Here is a 21,030-nt window from a genome sequence, read left to right on the forward strand (position 1 = left end):
CTTTTCTCCCTAAGAGAACAAGAAATATTTATCTACTCATGCAAGCTTAAGGCCCGACAGGGTAGCCTGTTCATCTAGGGATTTCTGGCGAGGGAGTGGCCCAATCTTCTTGCTTGTTTAAGTTTTCTTCTTAACTCTGACTTTCTAGATGGTAGAGTCTTCTATGTATCACCTTAAGCTTCAGGGACCGGAGCACAATTTCTTGATAATTTCAGCCATAATTTCGCAGCCGTTGTCAATTTGTAAGTATTTAGGTGGACTGTCCTCGTACGGTAAATAATTATGCAATGCTCAATCATAATCAATTTCGTTGACTCACTTGGTTTTTGGACGGAAACAACCAACAAAATTTAGAAAAGTAGTAATTGATCACTCAAAATATAGCGATAGTGCGATAGCGGCTCTCGTTTTTGGTCATATGATGAATATTGTAGAGGATTTCGAGCGCTTTTTCCTTATTAAAATACAATAACCAAAGCTTTGTTTGGAACAAGAACACCTTCTCTAGCGGGACCGCGCAGAGGGAGGGGCTGGGGGGAGGCTTTAGCTCCTCCCTCCCCCCCACCTTTTTGCAAAATAAAAATAAATTAGACAAAAAATAATTTAAAAAAGATAACGGAGCCAAAAATAGCCCCCCCCCCTACTCAAAAACATGCTGCGCGGTCCTTGTTTAGTGTATTCCAAGTAACATAGAACCCTTTTCTTCAGATTCTTGGTTTGGACCTCAAGTCGCGTACTCAATTCGGCGCGCACAGTCTAATCAGCGCACACAGGAAACGTACATGTTTAAGTTAAGATTGCCTCGAGTTTCGCACTCAATTCAGCATGCACAGAAAACGAACAAGTCACGCTCTGAAAGCCAAGCGGCCATGTAATGTTCTGTTTATTTTATTTTTACTGATGAGATTTCAAAAAAAACGACTGTGCGCCTGAGCGGGAAGCTCTCTTGTAATTGGCTAATCATGTTAGTAACCATGGCGACACCAATATCCTCACACATGAAAGATAAAAAAAGGATCTTCACTGAGCGCGATGAAGACATGATTTTGCAGTAAAAGGAAAAATCCTGGTATTCCACCAGTATCTATATAATAATTAGCCATAATTTATGCGTCTTGCCCTTTCGGCATGGTGCTCAATTCGGCATTTTACACAGGACTCATTAATTATTTTTCCTCGTTCATCTGAAACTCGGTTTTCGTTTGAGGGAAAAGAGGAATTTGAGCGACGTTTTCATTCGAATGTCTATGACTCGTACCCTGGGCCCGGTCACTAGCGGCAATTTGGAGAACAATCGGCTGCAACGAAGTACTTCTCCTGGCATGGGAATTATCAAAGCCACCACTAGAGGAGCAAACTGCAACCAAAAGGATCAGCACGAAAAAAGAAAGCGAAGTACGATACATGGTTCCAATCTCGAATCATGATTCCGCCAAACGCGGGAAAGACCTAGACCAAGGACGGTTTTAAAAGCGAACTCTATATTAAGCGAGGTCTTCGTCTTCTACGTCTAAAAGCTGATTCTAGCCGCAAAAAATGGCTCATAATGTACCAAAAATAAAAACAACAAAAACAACAAAAACAACAAACAAACAAACAAAAAACGCTACGTTGTTTAACTAAGGAAGAAATGCAAAATTCCACAAAAACCCAAAAGCCGCGAAGACAAATCATTTGACGGCGATCCAGTCTTACCCAGTAATTCGAGCGAGAATTTTTCTTTATCTTTTAAAAGAGGGAGATGGATATGTGATTGACGTTTGTGCCAATCAATGAAATTTTGGTCAGTTTGATGCGATTGCAAAATTTTTTTGCCAATTTTTGGCACGCGAAAACTTAGTAAATGTTTGAATTCGCTCTAGTGCCACCCGGCCTTAACTCATATGTATATAAGCATAAGGAGGCATATGCCTTTGTTAAACTTCGTTGAAAAGCAGTATTTGCATTCGTGGAAAATATATCTTTAATTATCAAAACCCCTACGTACTGTACAAGGAGAAGAAATAATACTACCTCATGTTTGTAATCCTACAAACAACTTATTCTGACGCATTTATGTACAACGATTTTAGAATCATATAAGGATACACCTTAGTTTTAATGTTGTAATCGAAGCAAACTAATTACTCTAAGTCGCAATGCTTAGTTAATATTACTGTATTTTTTTGTAATGGAAATAAGACCATTTGGATAACTTGGAAACATTTAGGTTAAGTTTAACTGAATTTCAAGAGTATGTTTCGGTGTCAAGATTCCAAAGAAGTTAGTAGGTAAACCGGTGCTCTTTACAAGGTAGGAATGAGAAATCCAATAAATATTTAATATCAGTTGTAACTTTTTGTGTTGTGAATAATGAAACATTTAGCGGCACTGTGCTAAAGTTTCGGGAAATAGAAATAAGCAAACTTTGTGTAACAGCCCAAGGGGCATTGACAGAGCGGTTCCGTATGATTCCGTTGCTTCACACCAACGGCCGTGATTAGAATCAGGTCACCGCTTGAAGACTGGGACCCTTGACATCAAAACGAAAACTCGTTCGTAAACAAACCGGAGTCAAAATAATGGAAAACTTATTGAAGTCCTAAAGTTTCAGGCATCTAATTTTTCATTGTACATTATGTTGGAAGCTCAATTAAAACTCGTTTTGAATGCAAACTCTACTTTCTGTTAGTATTTAGCTAGTGTGGCTTCTGATAAGGTGATTAAAATACAGATATTGTGGAGTATCTCTGCACATAAAGAATATGGAATAGGCGCAATAGAAAGTAAGTTATGGTAACAAGGGCAACAAGAAACATTTTAGCAAAGTTAACATCTCTAACAGCTACATCTAAATAATTCAGTATTTGCTTCAATTAACATAAATAGTCATCATCGTACTTGACAATTCCTCAGAATACTGTTGATTCTATAAAATAAAAGAAATCCAGAAGCATACTTCAGATAAATTTCTATTTTCTTAGAATCACTTTAAATTTATCACCTGGGTTGAGCTCTTTGATCGCATGGAAATTTACATGAGCCTTGGTTAACTGGAGAAGTATGCTCCCGGCAAAAACCATTTAAATTTATTTCCGCCATTCAATATAGCATATAAAATAGACACACTACAGCATTTGAGATCCATAAGAGAGACCTTCCATTTCAAAAAATTGCCTTCACGTGTGCTAATAATTTCCTTACGGACACCGCTATTTTGGAAACGACTTAGTAACCTGAACGCACTATCATGACTTCTTGAAATTCATTCAAATAATAGGAGTACAGTTGCTGCTTTAGTATGAACCTCTAAATTCTCAGTTATCCGACGCTCCAGAGTGAAGTCAAACAGTTCAATTTCACCATGCCTTATCATTTAGGTCAATGATTAGCGACCAGGTTGCTAAGCAATATTCAAAATGGCGTCCTCCTTAGTCGAAGTTTCGGCTCATTGGAGGGAAATTTACCGAAGGTAAGGAAATCCGTTGCAAACTCCAAAAGTAGCAATTAATATGATGCAAATATACTTTTAATGGCGGAGCTAAAAATGATATGGTTTCTGATGCATATTCACCATTTTTATATGCATTTGTCAGTTTGTTTCATTTTATTCAATGCGGAGAAGTTTGGTGTTAGGAATGCTACAGGGATCGTAGAACGATGTGTACCTGCATTCATTCATCGCTACTTTCGCTAACTTTCCTCATTTCTGCAAGAACTTCAGCCTTTTCTTCCTCCAGGGAAATTTCCCTGGATTGAGGACGGAGATTCCTTGAGGTATCTTGGTCACCTGAAAGGTGAAAGATATTTTTTATAGAAACTAACCAAAAACAAGTCAACTCTCGTGTTACTGAAATTAAAACACATGGGACGTGGAGTTTGAAAGTCAGTGTTTTTGCAGCTAACCTCGAGATTTGATTTTCTATTACACATCAGGTATGGCGATAGAGTTGTGGATCATAGGCGCACTTATAAGTGTTGAAATAGCCCAGCCCAGTAGAAGACTGAAAAAAAAAATCTAAATAGGTTTCAATCATCATTGGGCTTCACTTGATGACACATGGGATATCTGTTGCCTTTTTATTTTAATCAATATCATCTTTTAAAACAGTATGGTTGATAACACTTACCCATCAGTAGCCTGGCGTTATTCAAATTACATTTCTCCAACATTAAGTCCATTTCCTCCACTTCATCATCTTCGTCTTCGTCCATTCCCTTCCCCAGCATCTTTAGTCTCTCAAAGCGAATTTCCTGCGCACCAGGATCGTTCCTTCTGTTTAGTGAGTTTTTCTTGCCGGGGTTGATGATTCTGATTGCTCTGCTGTTTAAATCCTGTTCAGCGGCTCGCGTGCGTCGACTTCTTCGCCTCCACATCAGCACGGCGAGGACACACAATAGCAATACTCCTATTACTCCTGCAGCAGCCAAGCAGCCTATCAACACGGTGTCCCGAGAGTCGTCCGAAGGCTCATCAAAACTCGACTCTGTGCACGAGAGAATTCAGTGAAAGATTGATCAGTTGACTTGATGAGATTATGTTCCATTTCAGAACAAAGTGTTGCATCTTTCTAAACACCCTTAATTTTAAGAAATGTGTAAAAAAGACTTGCTCAACGTTTTTGGTGCTATTATTGTCCTCGAATCATTTTTAATATACCACATGATTAAAAAGAAATTTGAAAGGCTTGAAGACGTCTTTTAAAAAGAGAGACATGTAAACGAAAATAGTCCTTTTGTTTGTGAAACAAAAAATCTTTTTTGTTCACTTATCAACTCTTAATGACGGGACAATTATTAAAGCAAAACTATTTTTGAGACTGTTTAAAATTGTCATTCTCCTTACTGTCAACCATACAATTCTCACAATGTTCGTTCAGAGAATTTAGTATTGGATCAACTAATTATCCCCAAATTGACATTTTTCTTTATTCTATTCACTTATCTGGTTGATAATGTATTGATATCTTGAGAAGAAATCCTGTCTTGGTCACTCATGGGAGTTAAGGGGTTAAGAGAACATAGCCCGACTTACCCTCCACTACAGTCTTGTCTGTCGTATTGATTCCGTTGTCGACAGTGTTGGCTGTTGTTGTTATTACAGGCACAATGTTTTGTTCAGGAATATGATCGATGGATACTTCTTCCGAAAACAAATAGGAAATAAGAAAAGCGTTACATAGGGTGGAGAAAAGAGAAGAAAATTGCATTAAGGACTTAATTACAGATGACAGAGTTTTCTGAGCAGTACTACTCGATAACAGAGTGGGCCAAGGCTGAGCCTTGGTCAGTTTCATTAAGCTTCAGTCCAAGAACATAAAAAATATATTTGTGATGCGCTGATTTTTCCCTCCTCCAAAAATACGCGATCTCATAATTTATCACTCAGCCGAAACGATTGTAAGAGACGAAAACTAAAATTGAACCATGAAAAAAAAGACTCTCTTAAAGGGCATACAGCAATGTGAAGCTTAAAAAAGACCCAATCTACCAAATATTGCAGAGCTTTTAAGAGAAAAAAATGAGTTGGGGGAACTTAGATGCACATGAAAACCACTAAACCAAGAAAGTACCTGATTTGAATTCCACTTCACTGATCAACACCCACCATCCGTAATAAACAAATTCGCATGTGACATGTTTTCCAATGTTTCCATCTAGGTTAACCTCAATCCAAACAGCTTTGTTTCTCAGTGTTGATCTTTTAGCCATACTCGGTTCATATATGGTCTTCCAAGCAAAATACTCGCCATCTCGAGAGAACGAAAGCACAACTTTGCTGAAGAGCATCTTTTCATGGTGACTCGGAAGATTAAGCACGTGAAAACGGATGCTAGAGAACTTTCTTAAGGATGAGAATTCAAATGTGACAGTTGGGTCAGAGGTTTTGGAATCTTGCCAGCCAATCCAGTCAATCCAGATTGGGTTACCAGTGTCATTCCATTTAGCATTACGACCAATCACTCCGTCTGTTAACTGACCCAGTCCCCGGTAAAGTACGCCTATCTTCTTCCCAAAAGCGAGCCTCGTACCATCGTAGCCGTTATCTCGTAAAGAATTCCATCCGGGTAGATTCTGTCGGATATTTCCCTGGGAGATGCGGTACGAAACCAAGCCATCTGGAAGGAAACTAAAACTTTTTAAAAATTATGGTGATGTTGACTGAAACAACATTAATGTAGACACTTTTTGTTGTTGTATGTTTGTGTTTGTTTCGTTTCCTTTGGTTTTGTTTTCTATGTAAAGGGCTCAGAAATTTAATGAGATTCAACGAGCTATTTGTCGTGCTTGACAGCTTTGCAAAGCTAGGGGATCCTAAATGGCACTAGCGGGAAAGCGTCTCCTAAATTGAGGCTTTTCTCAAGGGAGTTACTTAGTCGTTTTTAGAGCAAGATGCCAAATTATCAGTATCCTTTGGTTTGGAATAGCTCTTTGAATAACAGTTCTTAAAAGGAAGTATGTGGTGTACCATGTTTAGTCCAAGAACAGCCATGTATTTCCATCTTCAGGCACCATCTGTCTCCAATTCCTTGGTCCAACACAAGCCGAACACGGCGGGCGATCCGCGGGGTCAGTAGGTGGTGTTTGTGGACTCTGGAGTCATTGATTTTAATTAGCTGTAATGAGAATCAACACGAAGCAGATTGAAGTAAAGAATCATCGACCAACGGATAAAGTAAAGTCAAATCATTTCTACGTTGAAGCGAGTGTTAAGAGACTCGCAACTTACTGTGACAGATACATCGTTTCTATGGTACCGCCTCCAATTCAAGTCTCCATCACGTTTATAGGCTAGGAAATACTGTGACACGTACATGAATGTAGAGTTCCCAGTAGAGTCGTTTTTCACCAACACTCCTACAGTAGACAGGGCACTGACGAGCATGTTCCTACCCAAGTCAACCTGAAAGCATCAGTAGAACAGTCTATTTTAACTTCCTCTTACATTTCTTGTTTCATTTATTTAGCTTGCTGTTATTCTAAAAGCATCTTATTTACGCCTAGAGGATGACACTTTGCAAAACTGCATGAACGCGTAAACTTTTTTCAAGCTCTCGTCAAGCCATTGTACTACAGCTAAAACAGGCAAACGAGGCAACATTTCTGTTAATCTTGCGCATTTTCTTTACTTTTTAGTAAAGAATCCCCGTAAAAAAACCGACAGAAAAAATTCAGCCCTAACCTCTATAAATGCTTTTTCTTCTTTGGCAGTTGACGAACACCAGCCTACAGTGTCCGGAGAATTGTTCATTCGTCCGTGATAAGCACCGAATAAGGTGTGGTTTATTGTAGAAGAGGCACTCCATTGACTGTCTGGGATTAAAATGCTGAGGGGAGAATCGCATATCTCTGCTTGATATGAAAGAACAATAAGATAAAAAAACGTTTCAAAGAGCAAATTGAGCCACAGCGCACTCGTGGTTTTGAGTGTAAAATTAAACAAGAAGCGAAGCATTTTAACGAATTAGAGAGAGGGAAGAGAGGTGCGTACCTGATGATACTCTTGAAAAAACCACTAAGAGTGAAATGAGCTTAATCATCGTTTCTTTCATTTTCAGCGATATATTCTTTGATCTGAAAGATAACAAAAATATTTTGAATATATTCTGCTTGCCCGAGATAACTTTTTCTTGTTTTAATAGGTAACATAAGGCGGTGACTCGGCAGGCAGCGAGACAATCACCAAGGTTATAAGTCATTCGAGTTGCCATCAGGAATCGACAGAAGCTATTCCGCACTCGCGACGGGAGATGGTGTGTCTCATAAAAGACAACCATCAAACTAATGCGAGGTCTGTTAGGTGGCTTTGTTTGGCTGTACGCCAAAGATAAGACTGAGTTAGCTAAAAGCAGCATATGGTGATGAAATTATTGTGACATGGTTAGATATGAAAAGTCACTATAATAAATGAGGGGAGCGGACGTAGTGCGGGACACAACATTTTGAGCAATGAGCAATAGAACTGGCAGTCAACAAAAGGGCGTTTAGATCATTATGCTGTTTTTATTTGACTTAACTCAGCTTCATATGCGCTATTTTAATTTTCCTCTGGTTGATCATCCGTTTGGTCCGTTCATTCGTGTTGATTTTGAAGCATTCAATTGAAAAACCCAAATTAAAGTGTTTTCTTGCAAAAAGTCACCATTATTCACGAATGGAGGGGAGTAGTTAGATGGCTGTTTTTAGGCCCGATCACTCGATCCCACGTAATTGCAAAATTTCGATGAACGCCGACTTAACAATGCGATCCAACAGACTCCGGAATTCAGAGCGTAATTGATTATAATCGAGTTCCAGCTGATGCGCCGTTCCGTGAAACTATTCGCCCCATTAATATGGTTGTGGTGCTTGCCTGTCAGATTTTGTCTCGATCCCTCAATAGACAATTGTCTTATAAGACTAGACAATAATATTTGTAATATTAATACCAGCGGAACAATGTAATAACGATTTTCCACCCTAAAATTAATCCCATTGACCTGCATTTAACACAGGAAGCTGTTACGAGAATTATTGAAATCAATGATTTCACTCTGATTAGTAACTTGACGGCCGGTGGATTTCACAGGCATATTTGAAACAAATGCCTGACTTGCCAAAAGCCACGCGAAAGCTCCTTAAAAATTATTTCATGGCAAATTTTAAACTCTAAACGTATAGGAAAGATTTGGTATTTGAGAAATTTGATGCAAAATTAACTGATATGTTTTTAATTACAGCATTTTGGAATGTTTCATGACCTGGTGCTTTCTTTCTGTACCGACAATTCAAGCTTCCTGTCTGTAAACGAGCATTTTCAATCTGTGTACGTTTTAACATCCACTAATTCATGAAACTAGATTAACAAATAGATAATACAAAGTCTCACATATGTGGTGATATCTTTGACTAGTTTGGTTTGCAGACCAGCTAATTCAAGAAATGCGATACACTCCTTTAATTTTATTTAGTTCATTACTCCTCTTTACACTCAAATACATTCCTTGCCCGTACTAGCTAATCGCATGATTGTGCACACTAATACAATTTATGTAATTCTCTCCGGCGTCAACTTTCCATAAAAATTTCACCGTATTAACGAAAGATTTTCGTTTGCTTTGGTATTCATGTATGGAGGGAGGAAAGGAAATTTTACTCAACACAGGTCAAAACAGTACCCAATAAATCAAGTGGTTCGCGCCCACCACGTCAACTATACCACAGGGAAATAGCTTTCCATTGAAAATTGCTCGTTTTTTAACTTAAACCACTATGATAAAATCTTTGACTGTACTCGAAAATCAGGAGTCAAATGAAATTAAAGGGAATCACTTTTACCTTCTATTATGCTACACGGAATCGTAACACGAATTAAATGAATAGATTTAGTCAGTCTCAGACTAAAATAATAGAGCATTCAAATCGATACTTCTAAATAGATGTGGGAACAAAAATTACTATGTTGACATGGGTTTGAAAAGAAAATATAAAATAGAAAATTAAAGAATCGAATGAACTAGGGAAATCTTAAATCCCTTAAACAACTGAATATTGATTTATATTTCGACTTTCTAAGATGGACAAATACAAAAATATATTTTGGCAGTTTCACAGCTCTTTTACGACATCTCCACCGAGTGAAAAAGAACAAAAAACGTTGGTGGCAAGACGACGGCTAAACCAAGCGTTGGAAAAGCATTCTGACCTCTAGTTTTGCACGCGTTTGGCTTGATTATTTTTTTGCTTTCTTGTGATGTTGTTTTTCTTGTCTTTTTCAATTTACTTGTTCAACGCTTTTGCTTTTAAAAGGGAATGCTGAAAACGACGAAGAAAGGCCATGTTATATTTCAGGGGGGGGGAAAAGGGTAGACAGGGAGAGGTAGGAGAGGGCGGATACCTAAGTCTGGATTTTGCGTTTTAGTAGAAACCGAGACATATATTTAGGAAAGGAATTTTCTTATTAGTAATCGAAGCCTCATGTCTTCACTTGCAATTAATAGCCACTAATTGTGTCAGCGAGTTAAGATTTCCGGTTCTTAGCTTGCACGCCATAGACATAAAAACAAACACATAGGTACGACGACGGGATTTTTACAACCATTGGGGTGAGAAAAAAAAACGAACGCTGGCGAAATACGTGTTAAACTATCCCAACATACATGAAAACAAGTTATTCCTGCTCTATTTTACGATCTTTCAAGTTTGAAGGGCAACGAGTGGTGAAAAGTGATGTTTTGTCAGTCAACAAAAGACATGTTACACCTATTGGCAATTTGCCTGGCATGTATCATCAATAGCACACTAAAACAGACGAAAACAGAAGTTCCCGTTTAGGTCTCACCGTATGCTCGCACGAAAGATGAAAGCCAAACTGATGGGTAATTACGCTCTAACAGACCATCAAAGCCTCTCAGTGGCATTAAGGAAGCCAAAATCTTAAAAATGTTGCCTCGGCGTCTTTCGCGTCTCGTTTTATTGTGCTTATTGTCATAGTTTGTGAAAGAAAAGGGGACGATATGGCCCATAGATAATCGTAGGTAACTCTAAAAAGGGCGCCGTCCAAGATGCAACACACACATGAAAGTAAATTTCTTCCGTTAAAACCCACCTCGGCCGCTGGGTACAAGGGAATTTACCATCAAATCGCTCCACTCTGTGAAGAAACTATGTGAAAAAAGAACTCTCACGGGAAGTCCATGATTTATTACAAAATGAATCCAATAACTCATCAAGTCCACAGTAGTTTGCCCCAGGGCCTTACGTAACAACACTGGAAATGTTCCAGTGCGGTTACAGGGAAAATTTTGACATATCCCACAACAAAAACACTCCTTCCTAATTTGAGAATGGCGACGCCACGCTTTTCCGGCAAACTGTTCCCTGTTTCAGCATGATTTGAATTAGACTCAAGTACGTTGTTTGTTTTTTCTTACAAATGTGACGAGTTCCTACAAACTGACGGAAACAGAGGGATCAAAATGCTTAAAATGCCTTCCATGCTGTTTACACTCAAGAAATTTCGAGCCGGCCGGCGGCAACATGCAATGTACTGGCCGATACTGTTCGATCCGGAGATGAATCTAATCATCCAGAAAATAGAAGATTAACAAGTTTCCTTTTTAAAGATTGATACGACTTAATTTGATTACAAAATTATTGCCGGAATTAAGAAAGCAAATTCCGTGATAGTAGAAGCTTCAACAGAAAAAGCGGGGAAGGCTGAAGCCGAAGGGACATTCCAAGTTCGTTTGTACATGTGCGCCTATTATAACACCGAAACCAAAACGAAGAACTACATAGTATTACCTTTTCTTGTTCCAATTAACCACGACTAAAAAGTTAACCGCACGGAAATATTGCTAAGTATAACAAGTAAATGCGAAGTCTTGTAAAATCATGTCAAATGCCTCACTTCGTACACAATCGAACTTCCAGAAATAGCTTGAAAGAACACCAACCTTAACCAGCAGCATAAAGCAAGACACGCGAAAGGGTTTTCAAAGGCTATTCCGTGACGAATTCGTCTGTGTTTAAGTTAATGTGGCGCGAGCACTGGGGTAGTGACTAAAGTAGTCAGCAAAGATGATATAACCCGGGTTTAATTTGGACGTGATACGTAACACAGGTGCTTGACATAGCCCAAGTATAAACAGCGCAGGATGTCAACCCTGGACTATTTGACTGACAGTCAAGCTCATTCATGTCAGTTGTTGCCATGGTAACAATTAAAATTGTCCAAAGGCCACTGCGATTTTCCATCATTGTTAAGTAGACATAAAAGTTTGAAATCTCCAATTTGATTTTAAAGTTTAACAAAACGCTTGCCAGGATGAAATTAGAAGATCCTCGCAGCTAAGAACACTACTGAAACTAGTAGTTGTAAGTAGGACCTGAAAAAAATTTCAGGCCCGTACGGGAGTTTTCCGCGCCGATGAATGATACCAAGCTCTGAAAAAGTGAAAAAACTTCTGGTCACCATTTAGAGTCAGATTATAGTGAACACTGAAGACAAAAGGAACTAAGAAAGTCGGAATGTCGAAACTTTTAGGAGACGATTTCATTAGTTCGTATATTTCGCCTAAACAGGCTTCACTAGCTTAAAACCAGTAAAAACAAGAACGACAAAATTGAAATTTGACCCATCCCTATCACAAAAGCAAAAAATTAGGTTTTGCGATTATATACTGCAGAATATAAACATTTCCTACCACAAGAAATCTTTGTAGAACCAAACAACCCCTTCGGAAAGCATTTAGAGACTTCCTATGTACACAGAACATAACTTACTTTAGACGCTTAGACCATATTGTCTTTTATGGACATTCAAGCCAACTGTTTGTTTTCATTCTTTTTATGCGAGCAGGAAAATTGTTTTTAGGTGATTCACAATTTGACAAACTGTGACGTTAAGTATGGAATCATTCACATATCACGTGTAGAGCAACACCTTTCACAGGAAATGAAGACCATTCACTATCAAGTTATCAATACAGGGTGTCTTCATGCTCCTTATCCGGTTGACAATTTTTTAAAGGTTTCTGAAACAATTTATGTTCATTAAGTTAAATTCACACTTCTCACAACCTGAATAACCACTTGGTCAGTTGTAAAAAGAGGGATTTACGGAGAAACTTTCCTGGTTAAAGATAATACAAGCACCAGAGACATCTTTGTTATCAGATAAAACCGGCCTATTGGGAGACATCAGGATATGAACTCTGCAAGCTGACTGCGAACCGACAATGTACAATGGTAAGACAATTTTCTAAAAAAAGTTTTTTGAAATTGAGCTTCAAACGTCATCGAAAAATTCTAGAATCTTATCTTAGAGTTGTTATCCTCTTATAGAAGGCGAGCGCGTGGATCTTGTCAAAACATATTTGCTGCAGTTATACTACATTTCTTTTTTTATCATCATCCAATTTTAAGTCACAGTTATTAATGATCTACTTAAATGATTTTTTTCTTTATGCTATTAATAAAAAGACAAAGACTTAAAAAAAAAACCGTCTTTGGCCCTATGCAGAACCGAACAGCCCGGCATTGAAGTACAGGGTGTTATTTCTGATTCATAGCCAGCTAGTGAAAGTGGTGTGGCGATCCAATGTGACATTGAGAAGAGCTGATCAACAATTGCAGCTCCTAATAGTCGACCTAATCAGAGCGAAAACAAACAGGTCAGCCGACATGGAACCTTGCAGCTTAAGCTTGCAGATTAATTCTGAGTGTTCACAGTTAATCCATTACTCTGTAAGTGTGTTGTCTTGATGTTCTATTCTGAAAGATAGCAACTGGACCTAACTCGACACTACGAAACTTCTTTTTTTATAGCAGTTTATCTCGCTTAGTTTGTCACTCTCGTGATGCGTTTCTCTCCAAGTTACCAGCGATTGAAAATTGGTTGGCTGAATGCCCTATGAAATAAAGACGAAGAGCAAAAATAGAAATTGTTCAGTACTAATGTTTCAGTCATCTCACTTGTGACAGCAATCAAAATAAACGCTGATATAATCGATTAAACTTTGTTCATTTTGTGTAGTTGAGGGAACTTTCTTATTAAACTTTATGATGTCCAATCAGATGTCAATTCATTATCATTGCCCCATCAACAGCATTACCCCTAAGTCTAAGAAATATGCTAAAAATCTGGACAACCTCCAACAACTAATTGAGTAAGATATACGGTGATATGAACTTCGAGCAACGACAATAAACATGTCAAAGAAATTCGACGGTTTTATAAAGGTTACCGACCTGAGTGCTGAAATTCAGCCATGATTAAAACTAATTCCCTTTTTATGTTCTCTCTCTCGGAGTAAGATATGTAAACTGACAAACATCGTATTGCAGTGCTGTGCTGGGGTTTCCGTAACTTTCTCAATGAACGGCTGCCAATTGTGCAATAGGCGGCAGTGCGCGGGGCCGTAAGGCAAAACCGGAACGCGGGAGCCTACTCGCAGACTAAACAAACGACGGCAAAAGGTCTTATAGGCGGAGGTAGATCGCCGGTAACCGGCTTTTGTAGAAACCACCGGTACTGTGACTCAGAAATGCCAGAAATGGCATGAAATTTCACTATCTTCCATAACGAAGAACTTAAGTACGCCCTCCTTTTCAAAACACAGTTAGAAAAGGAAGGTTTTAGCGAAAATTACACTTCAAGATAATACTTCTTCCCTCCGTACTTTTCCTCAGATCATTATGTAATAAGTTCTGCGGAATTGCGCTTGATCATCACATGTTAAAGTTGTTTGGCGAGCGCCTAACACGTGCCTTACAGAAGCTTATAAAAAAAAAAGTCAAAAAGAGAATCAGACTTGATAGTGTAATTCAGCTGTCAATCCTGACGATCTTAAGGGTCCTTTACAAACAGTTTATTTTTCATGTCAGGGTAAGATTTCACTTTTGCTATCATTTCTGTTCAACGACGGGCCACAAAACATCAATATGGTTCAAAGATTGGAATTTTATGATGAAAATTTATTTACCCAACTGTAAGCCTAAGTCCTGTGAAATGAAAACCGTCTCTAAGTTTGCGATATCAAGTGTCCTCCTAAATTAGTAACAACGATGAATCCGTTGGAGTACCTCCCTACAGCACAGATAAAATGTTTAAATCATCTGGCGATCTGTAGCAATGTTCTAGAAGACTAAATCACGATTGTAAAAAAGTGAATGAATAGATTGATCATTGGACCCGCTGCTTTAGCTGCATGCGGTAATTTCGATCATACTCTACATGTACGTTGCTCACCTTGTGAAATCCTCATAAACAAAACAATATCGATTATTTTCCAAATGCTTCTCTGTTCCAGTTTAAAAGCTTGAAAATAACAAAACATCAACCATTCTTTAAATGGAATTGAAAACATCTGTCATGGAAGAAACGAGAAATAAAATTATGGCGCCAATGTCCATGGTTGATAGAAAAATTTCAAACTTATCCCTCTAAAGATATCGCTCTTCTTCTCAGTGATCTTTGGAATCGATAAACCAACTAAGAAAATTGCAACTAAGACGAAACACAAAAAAAACCGAAGGAGAGGCGGAGAGCCTCATGGATTTATGGAGGATTCCAAGTTTATTTGACTTCTGTTTTCATATCGTACTTCTGAACTTGCATGAAATTTATTGTTAGATTTCGAAGAGAAAATCATAACCTTAATAGTTGAAGATCTTCGAAGTTAAAATTCTTAAACAAGTTTTTCTCCTCGTTTACAAAGAGATAAATGCACTTTACGTTCCGAAAAAGGGGGGGTCCATACGCCCCCTCCACCCCCCCCCTCCTCTGCCATACTCACATTTCTCAAAAGCACAACAATTACACCGGCCTCGTAAATGCTACAAGTTTACCCAAAGCAATTATTTTTGATATTCAATGAATTTCCTTAATTGCGAGCCATCATCAAGGGTTTGATTTGGTACAGTCAAAATAACCTTATATCTTCTTAATTTCAATTGTGACATTTGAGTGCTACTGGATACGGGTGATCAGTCGATAAATTACCTAAAATCTCAACCTTCTCTTTACCATACTTCTCCAAACATCTTTCCAATACTTTATCGTTTAATTTGTAACCTTCCAAAATCGGCCGAATCAACACGTTTAATCATGTACACCTTTTTAAACTAAAGGTAATTGAGCACGTTCATCCGCGGGTTCTAGACGTAACCTTGACATTTAACAACAGGATGTATTTAACAACGTACTTCATCCCCGGAAACCGATCCCTGAACAAAGGGTAATTTTAATTACAATTCAGAGATCTGCGGTCAAGGACTCGCCCTTGCCGCGCTGCTAATAAAGACATTCACTGTTAGGGCCAACAGTCAGTAAATGTTTGGATTTACATTTGTAAGAAATGACGCAAACGTGTTAGCAATTATAACGAGCCTTGCTTCTAACCTTTTTCACCCGTTTATAAGTTTGAAAAGTAAAATCAAAACAAACTCTCGTGTACTGTTGAGGAGAATGACTTGCAGGCGATTATTTGGTATTGAAGAACTGGATACGTAGTATTTTTACCAAAAGACTCCTTAGTACCGAAAGTTACTAAATTAGCAGTCGAAACACAACTTTAGATAATTACTCGCGCTTCGTTACTGATATAAAGAGTAAACTGGCTCTCAGCCAGAGATTAAGTCAAAATGGCGAAGGAAACGTCGAAGTCAGACAAAAGTTTCGCGTCCGCACAAGTCAAATCGAAAATCATCTGTTGAGACTAACTCAGAAAAGCGACGTAGGCCAACCGTGTAAAGGAACAAACCAATGATCAAACTACAAAGTGATGTTCAGATAGGGATCTAATTTATCCTCAGTTATGGTTGTGCTCCAAACAAATAAGTTCAGCTTTTTCCAACCCGAAGTATAATTATTTACCTATGACTAAAGGAATTTCTTTAATCCATGCCGTATACGCGTATTGTTCCCTGCTCGCTCAACCGCGCCCAAACCAACGACGAAAGTAACATTTGACGAGGAAATGTTCGAATGAGTTTCATTTTTTTCAATAAAAGAATTCATCACGGCTTCCGTCTGGTGAAGAATTCGATCTACAGGTTGAAGGCGAAACTGAAGGAAAGAGAACGGGTCTCAAATCTGTAAAACTAAGCCTTAAACAAATTGACCCAGTTACATAGTAAAGCATTTGTACACTTGTCATTAACCACTAACAGAAGCATGATTCGAAATACCTTACCGACACGTAGAAGCTGAAAGGCAGGCTTATGCAGCAAAGTTTAATTTACCTCCTGGAAAATTGTTCTGAAAGGGTTCAGTACTCAAGAATGCGCCTCGGGATATCAAGTAGGATTTCAAGAAACCCGATATTGACATAAAATAGTAAATAAACGTCGATGTTTTGACTCAAATTGCTTGACAACCGAGACCGAAAAAGAGGACTCACCCACACTGAAACGACCTGAGGGTGTTTTGGTTGTTTCTGATAAGGCATGACTAACTAGATTTTTCAAGGATATTCACAAGTGTTATTGTAATTAACTTGCTCATGAGCCTCACTCCTAGAAACTAAGGTTTTTTTTTTCAAGCCCTCTTAACTTGGGATCTGCCCCAAATATTTCCGTCTTGACCATATACAACAGCGAGGGGGTTCCATCAAGAGCAGTAAAACTATAGAGATGTTATCCGCTTCTAAGGCTGCCTACAGTCTTCCAAGGCACTTACTTACCTCACGCTCTGACAAGGCGGGCTCCGAATCATTACCTTTAAAACCCACAAACACACTGTTGATTGTAATCTGCTGAGGATGAGGATCCGTCTTGAAATTACATGGACAGGTTCATGAGATATTGAAAGGTCAAATCACGAGCTCATTGCACATGAGGAATTCCAATACGAGAGGTTTACTGCCGAGTTAATAAAAAAACAGTTCCTCGCTACGCCCTAACATCAGTATGCATATTCTTTATACTGTTCTTTGTACATGTCCTAAGATGTTGACAAGGAGAATTCGTTTAAAAATCAAGAGCTTCTCAAGTGAAAGGGAAATATTCGTTACTGTAGAAAGGTAAAATCGAGAGTCAAATGTTGACTTGTTACTGTCATCATGTGAAAAATTCAATAGCTACGACATATGGTATGCTTCCGGCAATTTGAAGCCTAGTGTACACCACTAATGAGAGAAGTTAAGAAAGGGAAAAAAAAGTGAAACCTTAAAGGATTGAAAACTTTTTTGTTGTAAAGTACATTGTAAACACTAATACGTCTGGCGATCGATGATGAAATTAATGTTCGTTTTTGTTCTGTTCGGGCTTTAGTCTCAATGATTTATGTTCTCACTTTTCGCCCCTGCAATAAATTGACAGAAGAATGTCACCCTTGCTGTGTGATGATTCCTCAGAGGTTACAACAGTGCGAGTTACTAATACACAGCTGAGAGTTTGAGAGAAGTTATGAAGGAAACAAGTGTAATCTCTTAAATAAGTCATCTTATGATCTGTATTGCGTAGTAATACGAAGTTAACATGTCGAAGTGAAACCGTCTAATGTGATGACTGTAAAAAATGAACGGGATTGCAACTGATAGTTGCAACTGATTTTCATCAGTTGATTGTTATTTCTTATGTTTGCTGTTGGCAGTGGCTCTAGTTTTCATCTCAAATAACAAGTTCTTTTAAGTCAGGTACGCAAACTCAGGGAATTTTTCTTTTGTGGTAGCCCAAACAAACAAGATGCGTGTTCGCATAATAAATAACGTAAACAATCAAATGAAGTGTGATAAATCTGGAAGGGGGCAGAGTAGAGATTAGATAATAATATCGGCTGAGAAATACTCACGACAAACCTGAAAATGAAGGGAAGCCCAAGTTTTAACAATATAGAAGACTGACCAGCGAGTTGAAAAAAATTATATAGTTATATTTCGCTAGGAAGGAAAGGACAGAATGATGACGAAGACAAATGGTATGAAGCTGCCATCCTACGCGCAAAGACGTCGTTGATTTCCATCTAAATATAAATCAAACTCACGCGATAACTAACATGGCCCGTTTTTGGTTTGCATATCCCACGCACTCATCTTTTAAAATTCAATTACGTGGTACAATTTTCAGGGAAGCGTTTGCCTTTTAAGTAAGTTGGAGTTTATCGATTTACTTACAGTCCTTGTCCCTTGTATCTGGCTTGAGTATGTTTCTTAGTTTCCAAGACAAAATTGTCGAAAAATCCTCGAAAAAACTAACGCTTGCGACAGTTCTTGGTAGACGAAACGAGGTTATTGTTTCACGCTGCTTCTTTGAGTACAAATTTAAACTCAAAGAACGTGCCAAGGTAAATACGGTGCCACACGAAAAGCCGGAAATCCTGGTGTACTGAGGACATGCGGTCAACACTGCAGCGGGAAGTGCACATGCGTCAGATAAGTATCAACGTGACTCCTGTACATTCCAACGTTCAATAATTGCGTTTCACTAAATTTCAGTTTCTCTTCAAAAGAGGATACGTAAAGCTACAAGGATATTATAACCGATATTCATCACCTTATCCATGCGAAAACTGGTTTTCTTATCAAGGCAGATGTTTAGGGATATTATGACGTATTCTAGCAATCAATGGTTTAAAAGCTTGCATAAACTTGCTTTTGAAATTTGTTCCGTTTGTGATAATTTCTCCAAGATTCATCTAACATCTTAAGAACTACGCAGTAACATCAGACCAATATCCTATAGCCAAAAATTTAAGCGATTTTAATACGTTTTTTTTGGCCAGCCTTTTTCCACCTAAAGTTTAGTTATGTCTTGCCTTGTGATGCAATAGATGATCATAGATCAGGAAAGAAAATCTCTAAAAACCTTCTATTAGACGAGAAAGTACCCTTTCAGGTAGTGGCAAGTTCCATTTTTATTTCCGTATTCAGAGAAAAATCTAAAATAGCTGGAAACAAGCCCTCATTCAGTGAGTATTGTATTGACTAAGCAAACAAAGAGACGAATCCGCTAAGACGTGCTCCTGCACAGTCCTTCACACATTCTTATGATCGCTAATGGTCGCAAATGGCCACAGAAAGCGTAATCTAACAATGAAATCAGGATGAGTGGATTTAACTCAACGTCATTTCGCGAAATGTGGATCAAGGAAAATTTCAAGTATCCTCTCCAAGAGCACCTTTTGTACTCAGCAGCCAAACTTCTTGTCGTAGTTGATAAAGCAATAGGGCTCGTATCATCGCCATTTTGGCAACAAATAAAATCAGTGTCATCCAAAATCTTCACACAAAGTAAACAAGGAGCACGTGGGGTCAACTGTTCCAGCTCATATTGCGTCAACAGACGGAAAACGCTTCAAAGACTCGGCATTGGTATGAAAACCAGTTCTGTCGAGTCTATTACGCCACAGCTACAACTTTGTACTATTCAGATCAGGGACACCCGTTTAAAAACATTTAATACAAAAGGAACAAAATGAAATAGCTGAAACAATCATGACATTGATCGTCATGATCGATCAACAGTCATGACATTGATCGTGCTCCACCGCCCACAGGCACACCTCCAAAAATTCAACCAATCTTATTCTTCGATCAACATAGCGCCAAAATTTATGTCATTATTGAGGGTCGCGTTCCGTTTTCATTGAGCGGAAATTGAGTCATGTTAGACAAACACTTTCTTTTTTCAATAACTGATATAGCTGACAAAGCTATCGTCTTCGGTGTCATAATTTCATTGAACCAACAACAGTCATAAGTAATTTGAGGTACCTGTCTGGTATCCTACTTTTCCGCCTAGAGATAACAGGGATTCATGAATAAATTTCTTATTTGCAATCTTGACCAGTTTTTTCCTCATTACTGACGAGGCCAACCTGCATAAAGCATAGCTCTTCCTCTCTCCTTGACAGCTTTGATTGCGGTTGTGTTCAGTTCAAGGTCTAAGGTATATGTCTTATTTGTTTGCGATTGTATGTTTACTTGTTATCAGACTACATTGTTAAGCTTCAATTAAAAACTTTTAATCAGAGACATGCAAAATATAAAAAGACGCAATTTTTTTAATAATAAAGTATGGTGTACGATATTGAACGAGCTCTCTTCTGCGAACATTTTAATGCCTCTCCTTACAGAAGACATGTGACTAAAATTTCTGTCGATGCACCGACGTAAACGTCCTCTTAGAAGGATAACTTACTCAGCGAACAAATTGACTGCGACACTGATTTACCTTATTAGATTCTAGCAAATTTTCTGGAATTTAATTTGGATCACGTACGAAAGGCAACACAACTTTTCAGAGGTCACGATAGCCTCATCTCCAGCTGTCATCAACAACCGCGGTAAAAACTTCTGTATATTACCAGAATATAGCAATTCCTTCCTGCATTTTAATCGGCACTTTCAAATTTCTCGCATCCAGGTGAATGATAAGTCGAGGAAAAAACGATTTGTGGTAAGATACTATGATCAACAATAGAGCCACTTCACTCACAAGAACGGCCGGAAGTTGCTAATCACAACAGGCCTTGAACACGGACTCTGTCATGGTGACGCGTTACTCATAAGTTATCTCGCTTGAGAAGTGTGTCTTGTGAAGCAAATGAGAAAACTAATTTAGACT

At 38.4% G+C, this 21,030-nt stretch overlaps 1 protein-coding gene across 7 annotated transcripts; it reads right to left on the reverse strand.

Moving 5' to 3' along the window:
• Window positions 1-1,954: 1,954 nt before the first annotated feature.
• On the reverse strand, window positions 1,955-18,747 carry LOC131787087 (epithelial discoidin domain-containing receptor 1). 7 transcript variants are annotated; one of them, XM_066173388.1, is made up of 10 exons: window positions 18,579-18,743; window positions 7,472-7,554; window positions 7,163-7,332; window positions 6,710-6,883; window positions 6,449-6,596; window positions 5,553-6,098; window positions 5,015-5,122; window positions 4,110-4,466; window positions 3,648-3,769; window positions 1,955-2,908 (listed from the first exon to the last, which is right to left on the reverse strand). In XM_066173388.1, exons 2-9 carry the CDS (start codon window positions 7,530-7,532, stop codon window positions 3,654-3,656), a joined length of 1,680 nt encoding a protein of 559 aa, XP_066029485.1. In that variant the 5' UTR covers window positions 7,533-7,554; window positions 18,579-18,743; the 3' UTR covers window positions 1,955-2,908; window positions 3,648-3,653. The 7 variants fall into 7 exon arrangements, with proteins under 7 accessions (XP_066029485.1, XP_066029486.1, XP_058960146.2 ...); XM_066173389.1 differs by lacking the exon at window positions 1,955-2,908 and having other exon boundaries at window positions 2,915-3,769; window positions 5,015-5,119; window positions 18,579-18,747; XM_059104163.2 differs by lacking the exon at window positions 1,955-2,908 and having other exon boundaries at window positions 2,915-3,769.
• Window positions 18,748-21,030: the final 2,283 nt, after the last annotated feature.

This window comes from Pocillopora verrucosa, chromosome 10, assembly GCF_036669915.1.
Source record: "Pocillopora verrucosa isolate sample1 chromosome 10, ASM3666991v2, whole genome shotgun sequence".
NCBI lineage: Eukaryota > Metazoa > Cnidaria > Anthozoa > Scleractinia > Pocilloporidae > Pocillopora > Pocillopora verrucosa.

What these genes read in the sequence shown, in the direction of transcription:
- LOC131787087 (XM_066173388.1), bottom strand. Translation starts at nt 7,532, where the DNA reads ATGAAAGAAACGATGATTAAGCTCATTTCACTCTTAGTGGTTTTTTCA. An exon ending in GAAACGATGTATCTGTCACA is followed by an intron (nt 6,597 to 6,709) that starts GTAAGTTGCGAG and finishes TTCTCATTACAG; the next exon opens with CTAATTAAAATCAATGACTC. An exon ending in AGACAAGACTGTAGTGGAGG is followed by an intron (nt 4,467 to 5,014) that starts GTAAGTCGGGCT and finishes TCTCGTGCACAG; the next exon opens with AGTCGAGTTTTGATGAGCCT.